General features: G+C 41.8%; 2 protein-coding genes across 3 annotated transcripts; both read left to right on the top strand.

Moving 5' to 3' along the window:
• Positions 1 to 2181: 2181 nt before the first annotated feature.
• Positions 2182 to 11655, top strand: LOC9266228 (ent-kaurenoic acid oxidase 1). Its single transcript, XM_015758143.3, has 8 exons — positions 2182 to 2805; positions 2897 to 3046; positions 3151 to 3405; positions 9223 to 9309; positions 9396 to 9474; positions 9968 to 10074; positions 11144 to 11262; positions 11372 to 11655. Exons 1-8 carry the CDS (start codon positions 2182 to 2184, stop codon positions 11460 to 11462), a joined length of 1512 nt encoding a protein of 503 aa, XP_015613629.3. The 3' UTR covers positions 11463 to 11655.
• Positions 11656 to 16004: 4349 nt separating this feature from the next.
• Positions 16005 to 22031, top strand: LOC4348496 (pyridoxine/pyridoxamine 5'-phosphate oxidase 1, chloroplastic). 2 transcript variants are annotated; one of them, XM_015759278.3, is made up of 13 exons: positions 16005 to 16386; positions 16474 to 16512; positions 17726 to 17893; positions 17980 to 18085; positions 18778 to 18941; positions 19059 to 19301; positions 19402 to 19490; positions 19587 to 19637; positions 19729 to 19819; positions 20204 to 20308; positions 20440 to 20510; positions 21184 to 21276; positions 21362 to 22031. In XM_015759278.3, the coding sequence occupies exons 1-13, from the start codon at positions 16030 to 16032 to the stop codon at positions 21426 to 21428; spliced, it is 1644 nt and encodes a 547-aa protein (XP_015614764.1). In that variant the 5' UTR covers positions 16005 to 16029; the 3' UTR covers positions 21429 to 22031. The 2 variants fall into 2 exon arrangements, with proteins under 2 accessions (XP_015614764.1, XP_015614763.1); XM_015759277.3 differs by having other exon boundaries at positions 21181 to 21276.
• Positions 22032 to 22234: the final 203 nt, after the last annotated feature.

Below are 22234 nucleotides of genomic sequence, written 5' to 3'. Positions count from 1 at the left end.
TGTATCGTTGCTCAACTTTCATATCTTTCTCTACAATCACTATGTCCCATTCTATAAATTTTTACTGAACATATGTCTGTCTAAATAGCATTCTCACATATGTGTGTGTGTGTGTGTTTACGTAGTATGCTAATTAACACATGAATCGACAAGATTAATCAGGCACTCCTCCACTTCTTTTCCTAACAAAAAGATATCTTTCATCTTTTCCTCTCTCTAGTCACTGGAAACACCCATTGCAAGTCTTGCACAAGTCACCTTATCCATTTTCCCCTCCAATCTCCCACCACAAGTCTTGTAAGTGCAGTTCGATCATGTTTCTGCCAATTGCCTTCGATACATAGTGCTTCCCTCACCATCACCATGTTGGCACTAGCAAGACCCACCAGTCATCCCCTCCCAACTACCTCCCTCTCCTCTTCATCTTACATACATGATGTTATCATCTCCCATCTTCATCAACTCGGCACTAGTATCCTCACACTCCCCTCTTTGAAAGGTTGCATCAGTGGAGATCTTTTACTGCTATATCCTAACTCCCGCTTGCGAACCACATAGAATCTCTCACACTTGCCATTAACCCCACTCACCACCCTCTTCTTCGTCCTCGCGGCTCCAGCAATAATATCACTTGCACCTGATCACCTACCCGTCTCTGCCACCCAAGCTTTCCCTCTAAACCTGATCTTATAGTGCCCCCTACCAAGGGAAATAATCCGGCCTAGGGCTATACTAATAACTTTGTTTATTTAAATTTGTCGACGGGGGATAACCGCAGACTGTATATTGAGGGTTGGGGTACGTTGGTACGAGGATCTACACGATACGACATCAAGCACATAGAAGACAAAGATTATACTGGTTCAGACCCCTTGTAAGGTAATAGCCTTAATCCAGTTCATATGGGATTATGAGAAAAAACCACAGAATACAATAAAGAACAACAGAACTTCGAGATTACTGATGAGATCCTTGTCGAGAGCGTCTTGACGAGATTTATCGGTGAGTAGGCTTCAAGTTCGTCCAGATCGCTTAAGTTATGGCGGGTATCTTGTGCTAAGATTCGATGTTCGGTACCCCTCAAGGGGTCTCTATTTATACTGCAGATCACCTTAGTCTCCGAGTAGGACTCGGAGACAATGGACCCCGTACAATAAGATAATATCGTCATCTTCTCCAAATACAACTCTGACACCTTCTATTCGTAGAGATTGTTTCCTCAAGAACTTAACAATTTCCTTTAACTCAAAAGGATACTTCCCGTATACTTGAGGATATATCGTATCCACATATCTCATGACTCCTAGGATAAAGGGTATGTTTTATCCGTAACCCTGACAAAATTTTCATGTTTTTTTTGTAGGATCTAAAATGGATTAAACTTTAAAGAGACTACAATTGGGCTCAACCCTTAAGTACCCTTGTCTTGTCTCCTCGCTGCCCCTACCTCCATCCCATCATAAAGCCCTAAAACTTAATCTAGAGGAGCTCGCCGGAGTTAATAAGTTTGAGTCGCTATCATTGGAGTGCCATAGGAGAAGACGCTGCCGTCGGTGAGTTCTTCCGTCCGTGGCTTTCATAACGTCTAAGAAGCCGACGGCTAATTTCAATCTACTTACAGTAGCATAAACAATTGCTGGACATAGATGGAGTAAGTATTTGTCCAAAACTCCAAATACATAGCTAAAAGGTTACTACTATATAGAGAGTAATAATTCATTAGTCACACAATTAAACTCACTCACACCAAATGAATGATACTTATCACATGGAACCCAAATATTCTCAAGTGCAACAAGACAAGCTTTGTACAGTAGCAGCAGCAGGGATCAGTGATTAGCAGCTGCTAGCTGCCAAAGCTCCCGTGAGATTAGGCTTAATTTATACTCCCTCCGTCTCATAATATAAGGATTTTGAGTTTTTGTTTGCACTGTTTAACCACTCGGCTTATTTAAAGAATTTTGGAATTATTATTTATTTTTTTTACTTACTTTATTATCCAAAGTACTTTAAGCAGAATTTTTCGTTTTTATATTTGCACAAATATTTTGAATGAGACGAATGGTCAAATAGTGTAACCAAAAACTCAAAACTTGTATAATACGGAGTGAGTATATCACCCACCCACTGTACTATTCCGCCGTACGTGCAACCTCAATTCACTCCAAGATGATGAGTGGCATGCAGACGCCAGTAGTGGCCGTGGGCGCCACGGACTGGGCGTGGCGGCTCGGCGCCCTCGTCGCTGGCGCCGTCCCGCTGCTCGCGCTCGCCGTCTGGCACTGCACCGACGCCTTCCACCGTGCCGCCTTCGCGTTCCGCCGCCGCGGGACACGACGCGCGAGACGGCTCCCGCCGGGCCACATGGGCCTGCCGTTCGTCGGCGAGACCCTCGCCCTGCTCTGGTACTTCAACCTCGCCCGCCGCCCCGACGCCTTCATCCAGGCCAAGAGGCGGCGCTACTGCTACGGCGACGGCGACGACGACGCCGGCATCTACCGGACGCACCTGTTCGGCTCGCCCGCGGTGCTCGTCTGCTCGCCGGCGTCCAACGGGTTCGTGTTCCGGTCGGCGCCGCCCGGCAGCTTCGGCGTCGGTTGGCCGGACCCGGAGCTCGTCGGCGTCTCGTCGATCGTGAACGTGCACGGCGGCCGGCACGCCAGGCTGCGCAGGTTCGTCCTCGGCGCCATCAACAGCCCAAACTCCCTCCGGTCCTTCGCGGAGGTCGTCCAGCCGCGCGTGGCGGCGGCGCTGCGGTCGTGGGCGGCCAAGGGCACCATCACCGCCGCCACCGAGATCAAGAAAGTAAACTAACCATACTCCTACTTGCTTCTCATGGATGCAACGAATTATATGTTGCTTTTCACCGATCGATCGATGGATCCATCGAGATCAGGTGACGTTCGAGAACATATGCAGGATGTTCGTGAGCATGGAGCCGTCGCCGGCGACTGCCAAGATCGACGAGTGGTTCGCCGGATTGGTTGCCGGGTTCAGGGCGCTACAGTTGGACATCCCAGGAACCGCGTTCCACCACGCTCGAAAGGTGACACCCTGTAAATTAATTTTTCTCTGCTTGGATCGGATTTAACAACAGTGAAGCTAGAGATGGTAGAACGTACTACTGTACACATGAATTTGTGCATGCAGTGCCGTAGGAAGCTGAACTCGGTGTTCAGGGAGGAGGTCAAGAGGAGGAAGTTGAAGGCGAAGTTAGAGGAGCACGATGATGTTATGAGCGGGCTGATGCGGATGGAGGATGAGCAGGGTCGGCGGCTGGGCGACGACGAGGTGGTGGATAACATAGTCTCCCTTGTCTTGGGAGGCTACAAGTCCACCTCCAGCGCCATCATGTGGGCAACCTACTACCTCGCAAAATTGTCCGCTGTCCTTGCCAAGTTAAGAGTATGTAAACCAATAAAATGAAGTATTTTTTTTCTTCTATAAGGGTTCGTTTGAGAGAGCTTTTGATAGGTACAACTTCGAATTCTTCTAGAATCTCCAGCCACCAAAAGCTCCTCCAAACAATCCAGATTTTTACACAAATCCTGAAAATCTGTAGTTGTAGAATCTAGAAAATGAAATAGATATTAGAAGATAGGTTTCCCAGCTTAAACTCCTCAGCCCTATATGTTAGTCGCCAGATACTTGGAGAAATATATCCCGTAAAACCATCAAATTCTATAGGTGGCTTATGGATCTATAGTTTGCTAATTTTCTCTTCTCTCGCCTCTCCAACTCAGCATAAATCAGAGGTGTCAACTTTTATAGCCTATTTATGTTATCTTATTGTATATGATCTAACAATGGTGTTGGTTTCTAGAGGGGTCAAACCAAGATGACACAATAGTAACCGCAAGTAGAGCGGCCTATCAAAACTCTTCTCAAGTTTCCATTGCTTAATTGCGTTTTTTAACCTTATCAAGTTTTCTCAGACATAGACCATTTTTAATATTCTCAACTCTTCTTTAAAGGTAAGACATCTTAGAATTTTCTTCCATGTTTAATTTTCCCGTATTAAACAAGTACTATCCCCTATCACAAATAAATAAAATTTCATTTCCAATCCAGTATAAAGGAAGTTGAGGCGTTTTCTTAATTCTTGGGCATAAATCCAAAACAACTTGGAACCAAATGGAGTATATGTGTGTCAATAGACTATTTTCTAAAGGAAAAAAGATTTTATACCTTAATGAGATAACCCCCTCATTATTTTCTGAAAAAAAAACAAGCAAAATAATGATGAAAATATTTTTAAAAAATTTGGAGACATTATTAAAGACTATTTTGGTGACAATGGCAAATATATGTATATATCCACTATCCTAGAAAATTCCAACTGTAAATTCGGCCCATACATTGGGGAGGAGGGGGGACTCCAAACTATGAATAGTACCTGAGCTAATTATCACTTTATTTGTCTCTTTTCTCGTTTTGGAGACCATGTTCAACTTAAAGTCTTTTTGGAGTGGTAGATGTCAATAAATAATATATTATCATTTTTTTAGAATTTCCATAACTGTGAGTATATTTGAGGAAGTAAGTAAAGAGATATGGGGCACATCCTTTGGAGGTATACATATCCATCTTCTTAGCTTATTACGTCTCCTTTGGAACCAAGAAAAAATAGAAGATTTTTATAGGATTGAAATCATGTGCTGCTTTAGAATATTTGAGATTCCTACAAAATTTATTTGGAATGGCTTAATTCATTGGAATTTTGGAGCCTTTCCAACCTGAGGTTGAACCTCATAAGAAATTTTTCTTTTGTCTATCTCTCTCCTCAAATCCTAAGCTTTTCCTATGAAAAATCCAAACAATAAGCTTCAACAATTCATATGTTTAGAATTCCCAAGGACATATACCACTTCCATTCCTTCGTTTTTTCTGTCACGTGTTTTTTATTCATGTTTTTTTTTGAGACTAGGGCTGAGCCCCCCTTCCATTACCGGAACGGATAAAAAGATCTTTTCTTACAAACTGAAAGCAAACAGGAGAAGAAAGAGAGAAAACCCCCACCCCTATAGCAAGACTAAGCTTCCCATACAAGTGCCCAAAAAGAGTCACAATTTGGATGAGGGTGGATCGTTTATAGGGAGATTTCCAGACAGAAACTAGGAGAAACGACACACCAATTGCCACCTAAAGGAAGCAGGACAGCAGTCAAACTCAGCAAAAGCCAACAGACTCAACAACACTCCAGTCTTCTTGTGCACGGCTTCCATCCAAATCTTGAGTTGTATACATCATCTGCTACCTGCTTTACCAGCCTGGCTCCCAGCTCCAGTCTTCTTCGATTTGCCTCCAGTTTCTGCAGAAGAGCCCAAGATTCAATTAGATTACAGACTAAATAAACCACCTCAGTGGGAGTTTTGGGCAGGACATTATCAAAACAAACTCTATTCCTTGTTTTCCAAATAGCCCACACTACTGCTGATATGCCCACCATTAGCAGATTTTTCATATTTTTGTCATAGCCAGATAGCCAGGTACCAATCACCTGGGTTCTATTCAGAGTGGGTTTAAAATTGAAAGCACAAATGATAATGTTCCAAATCATCTTTGCAAGAGGGCAATCAAAAAACAAATGTTGAAGGGTCTCCTCCCTACAGCAAAACTGACACAACTTATCCCCTTTTTTCCAGCCTTTTTTATACAAGTTATCTTTAGTTAAGATTTTATTTTTCAGAAAAAGCCAAAAAAAGATTCTAATCTTAAGGGGGACTTTGATGTTCCAGATTTTTTTGAAAGGGAAGGTCACTTGTTGCATTTTAAGAGCTAAATAGAAGGACTTGACAGTGAAAGAACCATCCTTGGTCAGTTTCCACCAGATTTTATCTCTAACCCCCTCCTGTAAGGTTAGACCAACACAGCTCTGTTTTATCTTATTCCACTCCATAAGTCTGTCACCATGTAAAGTTCTCCTGAATTTAATTGCATCCCAGCCTCCCAACATAACTTTGGACACAATGATTTGTTTAGTGGTTGTTATATTGAACAAAGTTGGGAATTGCAAGGCAAGAGGTCTGCCTCCAATCCAGTTATCTTCCCAGAACAAGGTTTGTTTACCATCACCCAGTTTTTTTGAGCAGAACTTGTAGAAAGAGTTTTTGATCTCCATGAGACCTTGCCAAAAGTGGGAATCGCCTGGTTTTTTCTTCATCCCCAAAAGAGTTTTCTTGCTTAAATATTTGTCTCTAAGGATTTCTTGCCACCACCCATCCTTGTTTTCAAGATTCCACAACCATTTCCCCAGAAGGGCAATGTTCATTATCTCAAGGTCTAAAATTCCCATACCACCTTGGTCTCTAGGAGAGCAAATCACAGGCCATCGAACCAAATGGTATTTCCTAATGCCTTGATCCTCCTGCCACAGAAATCTTCTTCTATAGTAGTCTATTTTTTCTCTGACTCCTTGAGGGAGCTTGTAGAAAGATAACATGTATAAGGGCACATTGCTGAGGCTGGCATTGATAAGAATCAATCTCCCCCCAATGGACTAAAATCTGGCTTGCTAACATCCCAATTTATGCTCCATCTTGTTTTCAGTTGGAGTCCAGTCTTTGTTGAGCAATCTTTTTTTGTGAATTGGAACACCTAAATATTTCATAGGCAAAGTACCTATTTTACAAGTGAAAATCTCACTATACATTGATTGTCTTTCAACAGCCTTGCCAATACAAAACACTTCACTTTTGTTAAAGTTGATTTTCAGCCCAGAAAGTTGTTCAAAGAGACATAAAATGAATTTCAAATTTCTGGCTTGTTCAGGGTCATCCTTGATCATAAAAATTGTATCATCAGCATATTGGAGAATTGTCACTTTGTTATTCTCATTAATGGGGAGGCCTTCTACCAAGGAATTGTTCTCAGCCCTCTGCACCAATAGAGTGAGTGCTTCTGCTGCTAAATTAAACAGCAGGGGAGAAAGTGGATCCCCTTGCCTCAATCCCTTATGAGTGTTAAAATATGGACCCACCTCATCATTTACTTTAATGGCCACTTTTCCACCTCTAACTACCTTCATAACCCAGTCGCACCACTGATCAGGGAAACCTTTGGAGTGCAATATTCTGTAAATGAAACCCCAATCAACCATATCATATGCTTTTTCGAAATCAACCTTAAAAAGGATGCCACTTGATTTTTTTGTATGCAAAGAGTTGAGTAGCTCATGTAGAATAACAATCCCTTCCATAATGAAACGATTTTTGAGGAAAGCTGTTTGGTTCTTAGAAATGATATAAGTCATGATCCTATCCAATCTGTTCATCAAAACTTTAGTGATGATCTTGAAACTCACATTCAAAAGACAGATTGGTCTGAATTTTTGAATCTGCTCAGCATCTTTTGTTTTTGGGACAAGGGTAACAATTCCATAGTTCAATCTTTCAACCTCCAAAAACCCATTGTGAAAATCATTAATCAAATCCAGCAACTCAAATTTAATAATGCCCCAAAATTTCACATAGAATTCAGCAGGGAAACCATCTGGCCCTGGAGCTCTATTTTGTCTCATTTCAAAGACTACTTTTTTCACTTCCTCAAGACTAAAAGGTTTGGTTAGTTCCACTTTATCTTCCTTTGAAACTTGAGTCACTCCCTCCATGTTTAAAGAGCAGGCATTTCCTCTAGTATGACCAAACAGGTTTTTGTAAAAATTTGTTATGTAAGCTATCAGGTTTTGTTGACCTTGAATCACCCCTTCTTCCTGAACAAGAGTATGTATTTGGCTTTTCCTTCTTCTGCCATTAGCTTTGGCATGGTAATATTTGGTGTTGCAGTCCCCTTCCAGAATTTCTTCCTCTTTGCATCTCTGGAACCACTTGTTTTTTTCTTCTCTGACCACAGATTTGAGATCAGTTTCAAGTGAGTTCCTCTCCTCCATCATGCCTATGTCTATCCCTCATGTCTCAGCTTGAATATCAATTGCATCAATCTTATCTAGAATAAATTTTTTCCTTCTATTATATTCACCCTCCCAATTTTTATTCCAGCCCTTCAGCTTTTTCCTCATGTGTTTCATCCTTTTTTGCCATCTCTCTAAGTTGCTACCATTATAACTGGAATTCCAAACTTCTGACACAATTGACACCAGATCCTCCCTCAAAAACCAACTCTGTTCAAATCTGAATAATTTATGAGGTTGGAGAAACTGCCCTGTCTCCATCAGCATGGGATTATGATCAGACATAGCTCTCACTAAAGGCCTAACTGAGGTAAGAGGATGTGCCACCTCCCAATCAATGTTAATGAAAACCCTATCCAATTTCTCTAAAGTAGGGGACTCCTGGTTATTGCACCAGGTAAATTGTCTCCCTCCCATTTGAATTTCCCTTAAATTTGCTTGTTCAATAATGGCATTAAAGATAAAACTCCATTTTGTGTAGCCACCCGATTTATTCTTTTCACTTTCTTTTCTAAGTATATTAAAATCACCTCCCACCATAAGAGGATGACTTTGTGAGTACACTTCCTTGGCCAGTTCAGTCAAAAAATCAGCTTTCTGTTCCACTTGAGCTGCACCATATACTATCATCAAATCCCAAACTTTTTTGTTATCCACATTAGACAGCTTAAGTCTGATAAAGTATCTCCCAATTACCTCCCCAATGATGTTCAATTTCTCACTATCAATTCCCACTAGTATCCCTCCTGATCTGCCAGTGGCAGGCATCCATTTCCAAACCATACCCCTCCCTACACTTAGTTTTTGAAGCATCTCAGCAGAGAAGTCATGTTTTATTGTTTCTAGAATACCTAGAAAATCAAACTTGTGTTCCCTAATTAGGTCCTGCAAATGACCTATTTTTTCAACACCACCCATGCCTCTAATGTTCCAAAACAAACCTTTCATTATCTTCTTTTTTTTGTATTTCCCTTTTCTATTAGGACATTTGGGAGTGACCTTAAAAATCTCAAGGTTTCCCTTCTTCTGACGGCTTTTTTTCATAGAAGATTGCACTTGTTTAAGTAAGAAATCAATCTCATCTAAGTTAGTACAGTCATTGTCAGAAGAATCCTCATCAGACCAAACATTATCTAGATTATTGTCATCAAATTCTTTTTCTACATCATTAGGACTGCAATCATTTTTCCTCTCCTTCATAAAGAGGTTTTTTATTCATGCATTCCAAAGAAGTCCTTAATAACACGTGTGTATGCATGTCTTCTCATAATTACATTAATTATCTACATGGATGTGTGCCTTGACTTTTACAGGAAGAGAATTTGGCCATAGCAAAAGAAAAGAATGGAGCCAGCTTCATTACTCTAGATGACATCTCCAAGATGAAGTACACAGCCAAGGTACATGTACTAAGAAATTAATGAACATGATTTCAATGAGTAATCAATGAACTTATGAACATGAACATATCATTGAGCACTTGCAGGTAGTGGAAGAAACAATTCGGTTGGCCAACATATCTCCGATGCTTTACCGGGTGGCACTCAGAGATGTCGAGTACCGAGGTGATATCAATAAATTATACTTTAATGATTATTTTTAGAGACTTTGATCATCATTAACATAAAACTAAGGTCATAATTAAGAAAAAGTTAAATGGATCTCTGTGTTATCAAACGCCTCCATAATATGCATTTTTATGATATTTTTTTTTGTTGGTTGCATGTAAGGGCAAATTAATCGAAATAGTAATTATACATGAGTGGAAAATAACATCAATGTGTTACTGACATGTGGCGCCAATACCCGTGGTCTTCACAGTTCACACTATCATTTCTAATCTATACTAGTAGCATGTTTGCACTCTTACCCAGCAATTATATAAACTACAAGAATAATCACAATTTTGTATTGTAGACTGTAGAAAATTAAAACTACCAAAATTATTTCTGGAGCAGAGGGAAAATGGTACTAATGAATAATTATCGAGAATAACCCATGATCGAGATACTAAGTAAATTCTCACTCAAAATTGTTTAATTGTATGCATGCAAGCAGGTTATACAATACCAGAGGGGTGGAAAGTAATTGTGTGGATCCGATCACTACATGTTGACCCTAAATATTACGATGATCCGTTGAGCTTCAACCCCGACAGATGGGATGTAAGTTGGTTCATAACTATACATGAAAATGAAAAAAAAAATACCCAAAAAAATATAGTTGGATTGTGCTGCATCTACCATATAACAAAGAAATAAAATGGTCTATGTGTGTGCATCTACCATATACAGGCACTTATCTGATTGGGGGTTGAGAACTTCATAAAACAGATAGGGGAAGAATTGTTTCCATGCAGGCTGGTGCTTTGAATTTTGATAGATAAACTTTCAGAAAGATGCATGGGCTGTGTTTAGATCCAAAGTTTGGATCCAAACTTTCAGTCCTTTTCCATCACATTAACATGTCATACACACACAACTTTACTTTTCAGTCACATTATCTCTAATTTCAACCAAAATTCAAACTTTACGCTGAACTAAACATAGCAATGGTCTGCAGAGTTATGGACTTATGGTGTACTTGAGGCCATTAATTTCCCATAGAATTCTTTCTAGCATAGCAATATAAAGACTTGCAATTTAATCATGTTCTTTTTAGTAGCTTATTCACCAGATTATATTCCCCATGCTTCAAAAAATATGTTTTCTTAAAAATTCTTCTTTAATTTACTACTATAATCAAGTAGATGATCGGTTAAAGTAATCCTATTTAAACTAGGAGCCCCACTTATAAACCAATTTTATGGGCCAAGCCCACAAAACTTGCTTATAAATGAGGACTTGAGTGCCGATCTGCTATATATTTACTCCCTTCAGGTTGCAAATAATTATCTTTTAAAAAAAACATTGATGCTACAATGCTAGACTTAAAAACTTTGACTATAAATAATTACTGATATACGTATATAACACATGCATAGATTAATCTTAAAATGTACTTCAATAATGTTATATATTTACTGATACTTTTTATATATTACAATAGAAATAGTGAAAACTTATTTTGTGGAGACCGTATCTTTATCAAAACGATAACTATTTTTAAATTTGAAAGAAAACGTAACTAAACATATGTGGTCGTTCATGTACATAATTTATTACTCGATCGAAGTAAATGTTCTTCCTTTGATGATAAATTGTCAACTTAATCGTAAGTGCATTGATTGATCAGAAAGCAGCGAAGCCAGGCACGTACCAGGTGTTCGGTGGCGGCGAGAGGATCTGCGCCGGCAACATGCTGGCAAGGCTGCAGCTCACCATCATGCTCCATCATCTCTCTTGTGGTTACAAGTATTCACTAAACTTCCAAACCTTCATTAACAGTACATGTGTACAATTATTCTCAGTAATAATTCACCCTCTGTATTTTTTTTTCAATGGCTCAATTTATTTCTTCCAGATGGGAGTTGTTGAATCCTGATGCAGGGGTTGTTTACCTTCCACACCCAAGGCCAACAGATGGGGCTGCCATGTCCTTTAGTAAACTCTGATGGCAGCTTATATCATTCAGATAAAATAAAGTCACCGTTCACCAATGAATGACATGGCAGATTGGCAGGCTAAGTTTCTTTAAATGCATTGTTCAATTCTTCCTGCTCCACATTACCACATATTCTGTATGTAAATAAACTCTGCCATGAATTTTTCTCTAATAAAATATTGAGGCAAATCCTACATGAGCAGCAATCTTCTCACCTGTAGTGCTCCCAGCTAGATTCTTTCATGCAATAAAAAGGAGAAATTTTGCTACAAGACATCGTAACGAGAGAGAAGCCACATTTGCACGCAAAGAGACCCAAATGCCCTCGTGGTAGTCCTAAACTTGACAGGGATCTGTATTTTTTGTTCCTATAGTCGGAACTTCCGGTAGGCTCTGGAAGTTCTGCTTAAGAACACTGGAGGTTCCAATTAGGTAGGAAAAGCCCACGAAGGGAAAACAACTCACAAGCACAACTTTAATTCACTAGCTACAACTAGCAACATGAAAACTAAAGAAGCAGGAAACTAGCGAGCTAGCTAGCACAAAACAATTAGAACACGATACAAATGATTATGCACAAAAGAAAAGAGGGATAAAGGAGAAGACAACTGATTTTTCACCGAACTTCGGATTCCAAATTATCCTTCGTTTTCATTGAGGGACTCCAAAAAGTCAGGTTTCTTTAATTCCAAATTAATCTCACAAAGCAACAACAAAGATCAAGCTCGGTATCTACTCAAGCCACCTCTTTTCCTTTTAGAGAGACAAAGTAATCCTTCACAAACTTCACCGGCGCTCGTGAGCGACACCTCACTAGCTAGCGAACAGGAGAACCTCAAAGAGTAACAAATACAGTGACAAACGAGCTCGATGCCAATCTTGAGTGCCCAAGATAAAAGCTAGCCTAGTCTCTCATGCACTCACTTCCAAATCTCTCTACACCAATCCCTAAAGAGGAAGCACTAGAGGTAGAACTAGCTAGATAGGTAGAATACGACGCCCCGCAAATAATTGAGAAAAAGAAAAAGAAGAGAGCAAAGCTCAGCCCAGCCCAACAGCAAGAAGAGCAAAGCTCAGCCCAGCCCAACAGCAAGAAGAGCAAAGCTAAGCTAGCAGCACAGCCCAACAGCAGAAGCAAAACGCAGCCTAGTACTGCACTGTACTGTAGCAGCCGGGCACTGTATAGTGGCCACATTTGTTACTGTAGGAAAAGTTGGCCCACCTCGCCCAACCTAAGAGAGTTTGCTCTGCTTAGAGCAATGGAACAAGTTCACTTGGTGACCCTCAAAAGTGATTGAAATCTAGTCCGTGACCCTAAACCACAAAACCGGATATCTTGACCCCCAAACTATGAAAACCGGTGCAATTTGACTCCCTTGGCGGTTTTGGAGGGCGGTTTCGCTGACGTGGCGCTGACGTGGCGGTATTGACCGGGTCTCCTTTACGCGTGGCGTTTAGGAAGCATTTAGAATTAAAAAATATGTGTGGGACCATTTGTCATTGACACCAAAAATAGATTGTGGGACCCACGTGACCCTTCTCTCTCCCCTCCCTCAGTTCCTTCTCTCTCCCCGCCGCTCCCTCTCTCTATCCCGCGGCGGGCGGAGACGGCGGCGAGCGGTGAAGACGGCGGCGAGCGGTGGCCTGCGAGTGGCGGAGGCGCGGTGGCCTGCGAGCGGAGGTGGCGCCCGGGCTGAGCTCCACAGCGGCGAAGACGGAGAAGACCACAGCGGCGGCGGCGGGAGGCACACGCTGCGCGGTATGGCGAGCTCGGCCGCCGTCGACCAGGTCTTCGACGCCGTAACCGGCAGGCGGGGGCCGGCGGCAGCGCCGGGAGGGCGGGCGGGTGAGAGCGGCGACTCATGGCAGTGGGCGGCCGAGGGGAACCGGCGGCGGTGCGAGTGGCGGCTGAGGGACGAGGGCCGGCGGGCGGGTGAGGGCGGCGGCGGCTTGTGGCAGTGGAAGGACGTGGGGAGCCGGCGGCGGCGGGAGGGTGGGCGGGCGAGGGCGGCGGCAGCTAGTGGCAGAGGAAGGACGAGGGGAAGCGGCGGCGGCGGCGACCGGATCATGGCACTTCTCCTCTCGGTGGACGGCCGCGTCGGGGGAGTGACAGCGTGAGACGACCTCCTCGGCGGCGTGCTCTTCCTCATCCCTCTCCTCGAGTTGTTCCGCCTCGCCGTGGGGACGCACGGTTTCGAAGTCGCCGCCGCGGCCTGCTTCTCTCGCCCGCCGCCGTTCTCCTCGTCCTCCCACTGCCGCAAGCCGCCGCCGCCCTCCCGTTGCCGCCCACCGCTGCCGCCCGCGGGCTGCCGCCGCCGCCGCTCCAGCTAGCTCCTGCCGCCACCGCCGCTCACTCCCCGCCGACAGCCGTAGGGGAGAAAGAGAAAGAAAGAGAGAAGGGAGGGGAGAAGAAAGGGAGAAGATGGCATGTGGGACCCACATGTCAGTGGGCCCCACAATTGTGAGTGAATGACAAACGGGTCCCATGTATAACTTTTTAATTGAAATGCCACCTAAGCGCCATGTCAGCACACAGACTAGGTCAATACCGTCACGTCAGCGAAACCACCCTCCAAAACCGCCGAGGGAGTCAAATTGCATCGGTTTTGATAGTTTGGGGGTCAAGATATCCGATTTTGTGGTTTAGGGTCACGGATTAGATTTTAATCACTTTTGAGGGTCACCAAATGAACTTATTCCTAGAGCAATTAACTATTCCTTCCGTTTCAAGTTAGAAGACGTTTTGACTTTGGTAAAAGTCAAACTGCTATATGTTTGTTTTATTTTGTAGAAAAAAGTAGTAATATTTTTCACCCAAGACTAATATATTATAAAAATTTATTCAATTATAGATTTAATGAAACTATACTGGTGTTATAAATATTACTACTTTTTTCTATAGAGTTAGTCAAACTTATAGTACTTTGACTTTGACTAAAGTCAAAACGTCTTATAACCTGGAACGGAGGGAGTACCGTTCGGACTTTTTTTTTTCATGAAGCAAGAACAAAACGCAATAGTGTTAGAAATGTACGTATAGTGAGTTGGACCTAGAACTGTTTTCAAACCCTAGGCATGGAAGAAGTCTAGAAAGGCATGAATTAAGGTCTTATTCGGTTTGAAGGAAAAACAAAGGATTTGGATCCTAAGGATTAATTCCTACATGTGCCATTCGGCTTATAGGAATGAGGAATAGGAAACCAAAGGAATTTTTCTTTTCCATTCAAGTTGTAGAGAGGAAACATAGAAAAAATTTTATCCACTCAAACCTTTTGGAAAAATTCCTATGAATTGATGCGTGCATACATTTCTATTCATCCACTTTTCCTATTCCTATGAGTTGAAATTCCTCTAAACCGAACAAGCCCTAAGGTTTCACATGTAGAGAACAACCAACCATTCAAAAAGGAGGTAGGTGAAGTTAATATAAATACTCTCATGCACTTTCATTAGCCACATCGACCGAAGCCACCTTCATCTTTGGGTAGCAATAATAGTCTAAGTCTTTATAGTCATCAGCTCAACCTCTGTTGCCTCTGTCTTAGCTGGAGTAGTCTCCACTGACTCTACATTCTTCGCCTTAGTTTCAGCCAACACATGAGAGTGACCTCAACACTTGGTGTGGAGAGGGGGCATAGGAGGTATATGAGGATTGGAGCGGGCCTAGGATCAGGCCACGACCAGGGATGGCCTATTATAACGTGGGTTGTGAACATTATTTACATGATGGGAAAATAGACTTTTGCAGCAGAGATTGAATCCCAAGCCGCGAGCCATGACTTGGGTAGCCCAAGGCCTATGTATTCAGCTGCATGAGGATCATCACAAGATTTGGAGGACATTGCATCGCATTTGAGAAAGTTGGCAATGATGTACAGTTGGAGCGGTGATGGTGGCGTGCAAAGAGGGTAGGGATAGCTCATGGATGATGAGGGGGTTGACTATGTGCTAGACTAGAGGAGACTCGTAGTGAGCCAAGAGCTTGGGTAGGGGCAGAAGACGAGGAAGCGCTAGTGGTGGTAAGAACACGAGCGAGACAACCGCGCTAGAGTTAAACCGGTTAAGGCAGTTGGGAGCGTTCAAATATCGGAAACACATGAATTCACTGATAATAGAGACCCACACGTTAGTATTGGAGTACCATTGCCTTCTTCTGAAAAATTGTTTAGCATTTTATTATTTTAAATAACATGACGTGTAAAGGAAACATTGCACTAGTCATACCATAATGATATTAAAAAAATGAATTTATTATGCATACGACCCAACCGTTTGACTCACATAATAGTGAATCAAATCATCAGTTGCAACAACTACAATGTATATGAATATGCTCTTTTTGATTGATATATGGTTACATGTCTTTAGTTGTATATGAGTTGTACAACTAGATCGTACGTACTTTAAAAAAAATTGAAAAAGAAAAAGAAAATCCAATAGCAAGAAAGCAACCAACAACCAAGCAAGCAATTGCTTTTGCTAAAGCCACGCAAGCAAACCCAGCTGGCCTGGCCATACATACAAAGTGACCAGGTGAGTCAGAGTGTCAGACAGACGGGTGGGCAACTGGGGCGACGATGCTGACCGTGGCGGCTTCCGCACTCCGCAACAACAAAAAATCCACCGCCGCGGCCTGCTTCTCCCTTGCTATGCCCTTCCTCCTCTCCTCCCCCACCCCTCCTCCCCCACCTCACTCCTCCTCTCTCCCCCGGAGCCCTAGCCCTCGCCCTCGCCTCCCGCTCCCGCCACCCCGCCGCGCCGCCCTCGTCACCGCCGCGCAGGACCCTCGGTGGCGGCGGGCCATGGCGTCGCTGGCCGTCTCGGCGTCCGCGTCGGCGTCGGGGGAGGAGGTGACGCACCTCGCGCAGCGGGAGGCGGCGGAGATCGACGAGCAGCTCATGGGCCCGCTCGGCTTCAGCGTCGACCAGCTCATGGTCCGGTACTCCTCCCTCCCTCCCCCGGCCTCCACTCGGCTTCTCTGACTCATCCATCCCTTGGGTTTGGTGTGTGTGTGTGTGCAGGAGCTTGCGGGGCTTAGCGTTGCGGCGGCGGTTGCGGAGGTAAAGGCACCCGCTCAGAGGCTTTGTTTCCCCCGATTTGGGTGATGATGTTTACTGTGTGATGGGTTTCAGTACCTTTCAATTTTGGTTGCTGTGGCGGTTTCAATCGTTTCTTGCTACTTATTTGGCCACTACAGGAGCAACTGTTCATGGTCATTATGGACAAAACCTTTACAAAGGGGATAGGCTAGGCTGTGTTTAGTTCCACCGGCAAAAAAAAATTGCTGGGCCACATCAAATATATAGACACACATTTGAAGTATTAAATGTAGACTAATAACAAAACAAATTACATAATCCACATGTAAACTGCGAGACGAATTTATTAAGCCTAATTAATCCGTCATTAGCAAATGTTTACTGTAGCACCAGATTGTCAGATCATGGCACAATTAGGCTTAAAAGATTCGTCTCGCAATTTACACGCAATCTGTGTAATTAGTTTTTTTTTGTCAATATTTAATACTCCGTACATGTGTTCAAACGTTCGATGTGACGGGGCAAAAAAATTTGCCGGTGGATCTAAACACCCCCTTAGTTACGTTTATATACGAGAAAGCGATATCTAGTGACATAACGCAAGGTCTTCCAAAAGTAGAACAAATCTTCAAAGCGCGTTCAATTGATTCACTATCGCTGAATCTCGAAAGGAATTTGTGCTCCCAATACGTAACTGCCTTACCTGAATGTGTTGATATTATGCTGGAGTATTGTGTTTCTTCAAGACGTGGTAGTTTGATTAATAAGCATGTAAATTAGCGACTCTAATCAGCAACGAGGAGTTGCACAACTTTTTGGCTTTGTTACTGTAGCTGGTGTACTCGTGCTCTGCAGTTTTGTTTCAAGATTTTTTTAAAAAATCATGCATATAATCATCTAGGTTGGAATGCAGCACTACCGCATTATCATGCTGTTTCCTGTTGTTGCTGAACATGATGAGAAATGCAACTAATCATCTTGTGCCTGGCTGTCTGCTGTCAAAGAATGGACTAGCCAATACAGCAATGAAGTGATTTAACTGTTTAATGGGTTTGTGTAATTCCACTAACTTTGAGTAGAGAAAATGAAATCTGGTCAGACCTAAAAAAATGGAACTGTCATCATGTGGTTCACATTTTTCTTTCTTTGGATTTCCTTCTTGTACCTGTTTGTTACTGTTATGAGTCTTAATTAGTGATACTTTATTGTATTGACCCCCCAAAAAAAATCACAGGTTTACAAGTTGGGTGAACATACAAGGGTGCTAGTAATCTGTGGTCCAGGAAATAATGGTGGTGATGGTCTGGTAGCTGCTCGTCATCTTCATCACTTTGGGTACAAGCCTTCTGTATGTTATCCAAAACGCACGCCCAAGCCTCTGTATTCTGGCCTTTGTACTCAGGTAAACTGATATATCCTGTTCCATTTTCTTGGCGTGCCAAATGCTTCCTCTTTTCCAATATAATTCGAGCCACTCTTTTGTTTCAGCTTGAATCACTAACAATCCCTTTCGTTCCTGTTGAAGACCTACCTGCAAATTTATCGGAGGAGTTTGACATCATTATTGATGCAATGTTTGGTTTTTCGTTTCATGGTATGTGCATGCTATCCAATATCTTATCATAATCATAGTAATTTTGATGTGAAGCTGGTACTAGGGAACTGATCAGTGCCTGCTACTTATATATTTATTCCTTATGAATATTCTGTATGATGTGATTTGTAAAGTAAGGCCATAGATTCTCTGTTAGACTGTAGTGTGGTAGTCTCTTTATCAACAGGAACTTAGGAATGAAACAAGTGAGAATTGATGTAGCTCAACTGTGGTATGAATAACAGCTGATGTCATGTAATATATTACTAGTTCTTTTGTCGCAAATTGTATTTGAGACTTTGTTAAATATACTGTATCGATCTTGTTATATGTCAAGTTTTTTTTTTCTTTTGATAATGGGACAATTGACAGATTTGTATGAGTGAACAACTAAGGCATAGTTTACTGCACTGTTTTACTAAAGCAAGAATGATTTGTGCATTAAGATAATGCTGCCAATGCTATCATTTGGATTAAATTGGATTGGATTGAGCCCAGATCCCAGAGTTAGCCCCCATTGCATTTGCAACGCAGGAATTTATAGGATTAATTCACAAGAATCATTTCATGTACCACATGAATTGAGAAAAGGCCTTAAGTTCCAAAAGGGTTTTCAGTGAGTCTGTTCCTGAGCTCAGTGATGCTTTCATTTATTTTAGCTTTTTTTTTTCTTTTGGGAAATATCAATGCAGGAACACCAAGACCACCATTTGATGATCTTATCAACAGGCTTGTTTCACTGAGTGCTATTGATAATTCTGCTAAAAGACCAGCAATTGTTTCTGTTGATATCCCTTCGGGGTGGCACGTTGAAGAGGGAGATATCAATGGAGGAGGGTTTAAACCTGATATGCTGGTTAGCAACTTAGCATCCTTTTCAGAAGCTTTCTGGATTTGAATCAATATAGTAGTATAAGATATTGCTGTTTGAACATGCAAATTTCATTTGTAATGCGATTTATGGTGTGCCTAGGTATCATTGACTGCACCAAAGCTCTGTGCAAAAAAATTTACCGGTCCACACCATTTTCTTGGGGGTAGATTTGTTCCCCCACCTATTGTGAGCAAATATAAGCTTCATCTTCCTCCATATCCCGGTACCTCAATGTGTGTGAGAATTGGAAAAGCTCCATCTGTTGACATTTCATCTCTAAGAGAAAATTACATCTCCCCTGAACTTCTCGAGAATCAGGTGATGCCTGATCCATTTGATCAGGTACTATCAAACTGAAAGAATTTTGAATTTATTCATCTTATACATTAGTAAAGTATTGTTCTTCTGAATGGGATGAATGTTTTATTTGATTTGCTTGTAGTTCGTTAGATGGTTTGATGAAGCTGTTACTGCTGGTCTACGTGAACCAAATGCTATGGCTTTAACAACTGCCGATAAGGAGGGAAAACCGTATGCCTCCTTTTCGTTAAATGTTCCTTTCAGATCAGCAAGCTAGTTTCCCCTCTTTATGTCAGAATGATAATTTTAGTGGACATCTGTGTGCAGTTCGTCAAGAATGGTTCTTTTAAAGGGTGTTGATAAGCAGGGATTTGTTTGGTAAATACAAGTGATTACTTAAACAATTTCTCGCTGTTAGTCCAAGTTTCTCTGGAACTACTGACTTGTGATTCTGCTGGGCCTTGTACAGGTATACAAATTATGGTAGCCAGAAGGCACATGATTTATCTGAGAATCCAAATGCCGCTCTGCTTTTCTACTGGAATGAGATGAACCGGCAGGTGATTTTACCAATCCTATGCTAAATTGTGTTATCTGTAGTACTATCTAATAGCAAGAGGATTAAACACCTTTCCAACATGTAATACAAAACAAATTCACTAGCGTAATCAATGACCGTCAACAGAATGTTGCTCTTTGTATTCTGCAGTTTTTGCTATTTTTGTATCTTGCCATGTCAATTTATTGTTCTGCAATCAACAATCATTTGACTAGGTTTTAAGTTTCTGTTCCATCTGATTTGTAGCATCAATTATTGAACACTGTGTATTCATTTGTTAAGTAATATGCAATGAGCCGTGTTTCAAACCAGGGCAAAGAAAATACCATGTTGCTTTATATTGCAAACTCGATTCAGCTGATGCCTGGTATTTATTGTCATGCAGGTAAGAGTAGAAGGTTCTGTTCAGAAGGTTCCAGAAGAAGAATCTGAGAAGTATTTCCACAGCCGCCCACGAGGGAGTCAACTTGGTGCAATAGTCAGCAAGCAGGTACTGTTATTGGCTTATTGCTGTTTAGTACAAAAACTTATGGTTCCCACATGTTTTACTCAAAGATCAAATGAAAGTATAACATGCTTCAAAATGAAATGAAAATCGATAATACCTATGCTATTTTCTAGAGCACTATCATTCCTGGAAGGGAAGTTCTTCAGCAGGCGTACAAGGAATTGGAACAAAAGTATTCTGATGGGTGAGTTTGACATGCCAGTTATTTCCATACTTGGTATTAGTACATTATTTTTCTAATTCTATTGGACATTGGCATGAACTATTCACTTTGGTTATGTTTTTCTCGGGCAGTTTACTTTTGAGTTATCAAATTACTTCAGAATTTAAGTCATATGGTACTTTTGACTACTTTCACCATACAGTAGCCTGAAGTTCAATAAAAATGAGCTCCTGGCATTGATAAACCCAGATTTATGGATAGTAACCATTAAAATCAAGGTGCTGATAGTTATTTGTAACCATGAACCTATCAAGCATCATAACCATAAAGTAGCCATACGGTTTCTGCACTTTCCTGTTGTTGTCCTTTGTCACATTGGATATACAAAGTTTGTGATGGAATGATCCTCCTGTTGGAAACTTGGAGCTGCAGCACATTGTTTTTGTCCCTCTCTGTATAGAGTGGAAAACTGGAAAGGGAAGGAAAGCAAATTAATTGAAAGTGGAATTTCTTGAAGTCTCGACCACCAGTGTTTTGTTATTTATTGGTGTATAGTTTCTATGATTACGATACCGATGCATATCAAAACACTTACATAGGAAGTTTAAGTAGGGTAGCTACTAAGTCCTGAATCTTTGCTATGTATTTTACGAAGTCTTCATATAATTGCCCCTGTGTCGTTGATCTGCAGCAGCGTGATCCCAAAACCTGATTACTGGGGTGGGTACAGATTAACACCAAAACTTTTTGAGTTCTGGCAAGGCCAACAGTCTCGACTGCATGACCGGTATGTTTCATACAGCCATTATATTTTTCTCTCTTATTTATTTAGACAACATAGCTATTAACTCGTAATATCTTGATGCAAACAGGCTTCAGTATTCACTGCGAGAAGTAGATAGGAGCACAGTATGGCACATCGAGAGGTTGTCCCCTTGACTAGTAACCCCATCCCAGCTCTTTGGTAATAAAAAGGATCTCATCTTATTATCAAGAATCAAATCTTATCCCAGCTGCAAGGAGTCCCAATTGCTCGATGATGTTAGTGCCATGATTAGGTCGCGTGTTTGAGACTGTGAGTGCCTGAAGCTCTGCTTTTTGACATGCCCTTCACACATCTGATGTTCTCTGAAGCACAGAGTGGATGAATCCATGAAGGCCCTTCTCTTGGTCATAAGATTTTTCTGTAAATGCCATTAAATTTTAACCGTCCTGTAGAAAGAATTATGATGAGAATCTCATTATCTCAGCCTGGAGAAGACTGTTGGACATAGGTCGACATCGTAGTATATCGAAGAAATAATGTTCTGGGAGGAAATAAGTATTTATCAGCATCAAGCATATAAGTCAATAAAGTTGTGTGCTGCAATGGCATTGTCTGCTTTACCAGTTTGCTGCTAGCTAATAGGGCTTTGCGTGTTGCGTCTGTGCCTATTATGATAGATAAGGCTGTATGTTTTGGGTCATTCACTCTGGTGTAAGCATCGTCGTGCAGTTGCACAATCACTGAGATTACTAGTAACTCTGGCAAGTTTGGTAGTATTGGAGGTATTGAGATTACAAGAACGTCGGATGTATAGCAGGGTTCATTTCAGATTGTAGGTAGATGAACAAGCTACTTATTAGTTTTGATGAAGATCTCTCAATGCTGGTATGCACGGTCTCAAACCTGACCAAACTTGCACATGAGCTTTATCAATGCGGGAGGTGTAGTCGGTGGACTCATTATGGGTATAGGAGGAGGG

The sequence above is a fragment of the Oryza sativa genome, chromosome 10, assembly GCF_034140825.1.
Source record: "Oryza sativa Japonica Group chromosome 10, ASM3414082v1".
Classification (NCBI taxonomy): Eukaryota; Viridiplantae; Streptophyta; class Magnoliopsida; order Poales; family Poaceae; genus Oryza; species Oryza sativa.
The sequence above is the reverse complement of the archived record's forward strand: the minus strand, read 5'-3'. Positions and strand labels throughout refer to the sequence as shown.

Bases quoted from the DNA above. Each gene is read 5' to 3' on its own strand.
- LOC9266228 (XM_015758143.3), top strand. From the start codon at position 2,182: ATGCAGACGCCAGTAGTGGCCGTGGGCGCCACGGACTGGGCGTGGCGG. The intron at 3,047-3,150 runs GTGACACCCTGT...TTGTGCATGCAG, and splicing joins CGTTCCACCACGCTCGAAAG to TGCCGTAGGAAGCTGAACTC. The intron at 9,475-9,967 runs GTGATATCAATA...GCATGCAAGCAG, and splicing joins CAGAGATGTCGAGTACCGAG to GTTATACAATACCAGAGGGG.
- LOC4348496 (XM_015759277.3), top strand. From the start codon at position 16,030: ATGCTGACCGTGGCGGCTTCCGCACTCCGCAACAACAAAAAATCCACC. The intron at 20,511-21,180 runs GTGAGTTTGACA...GTTGATCTGCAG, and splicing joins GAACAAAAGTATTCTGATGG to CAGCGTGATCCCAAAACCTG. The intron at 21,277-21,361 runs GTATGTTTCATA...TGATGCAAACAG, and splicing joins CAGTCTCGACTGCATGACCG to GCTTCAGTATTCACTGCGAG.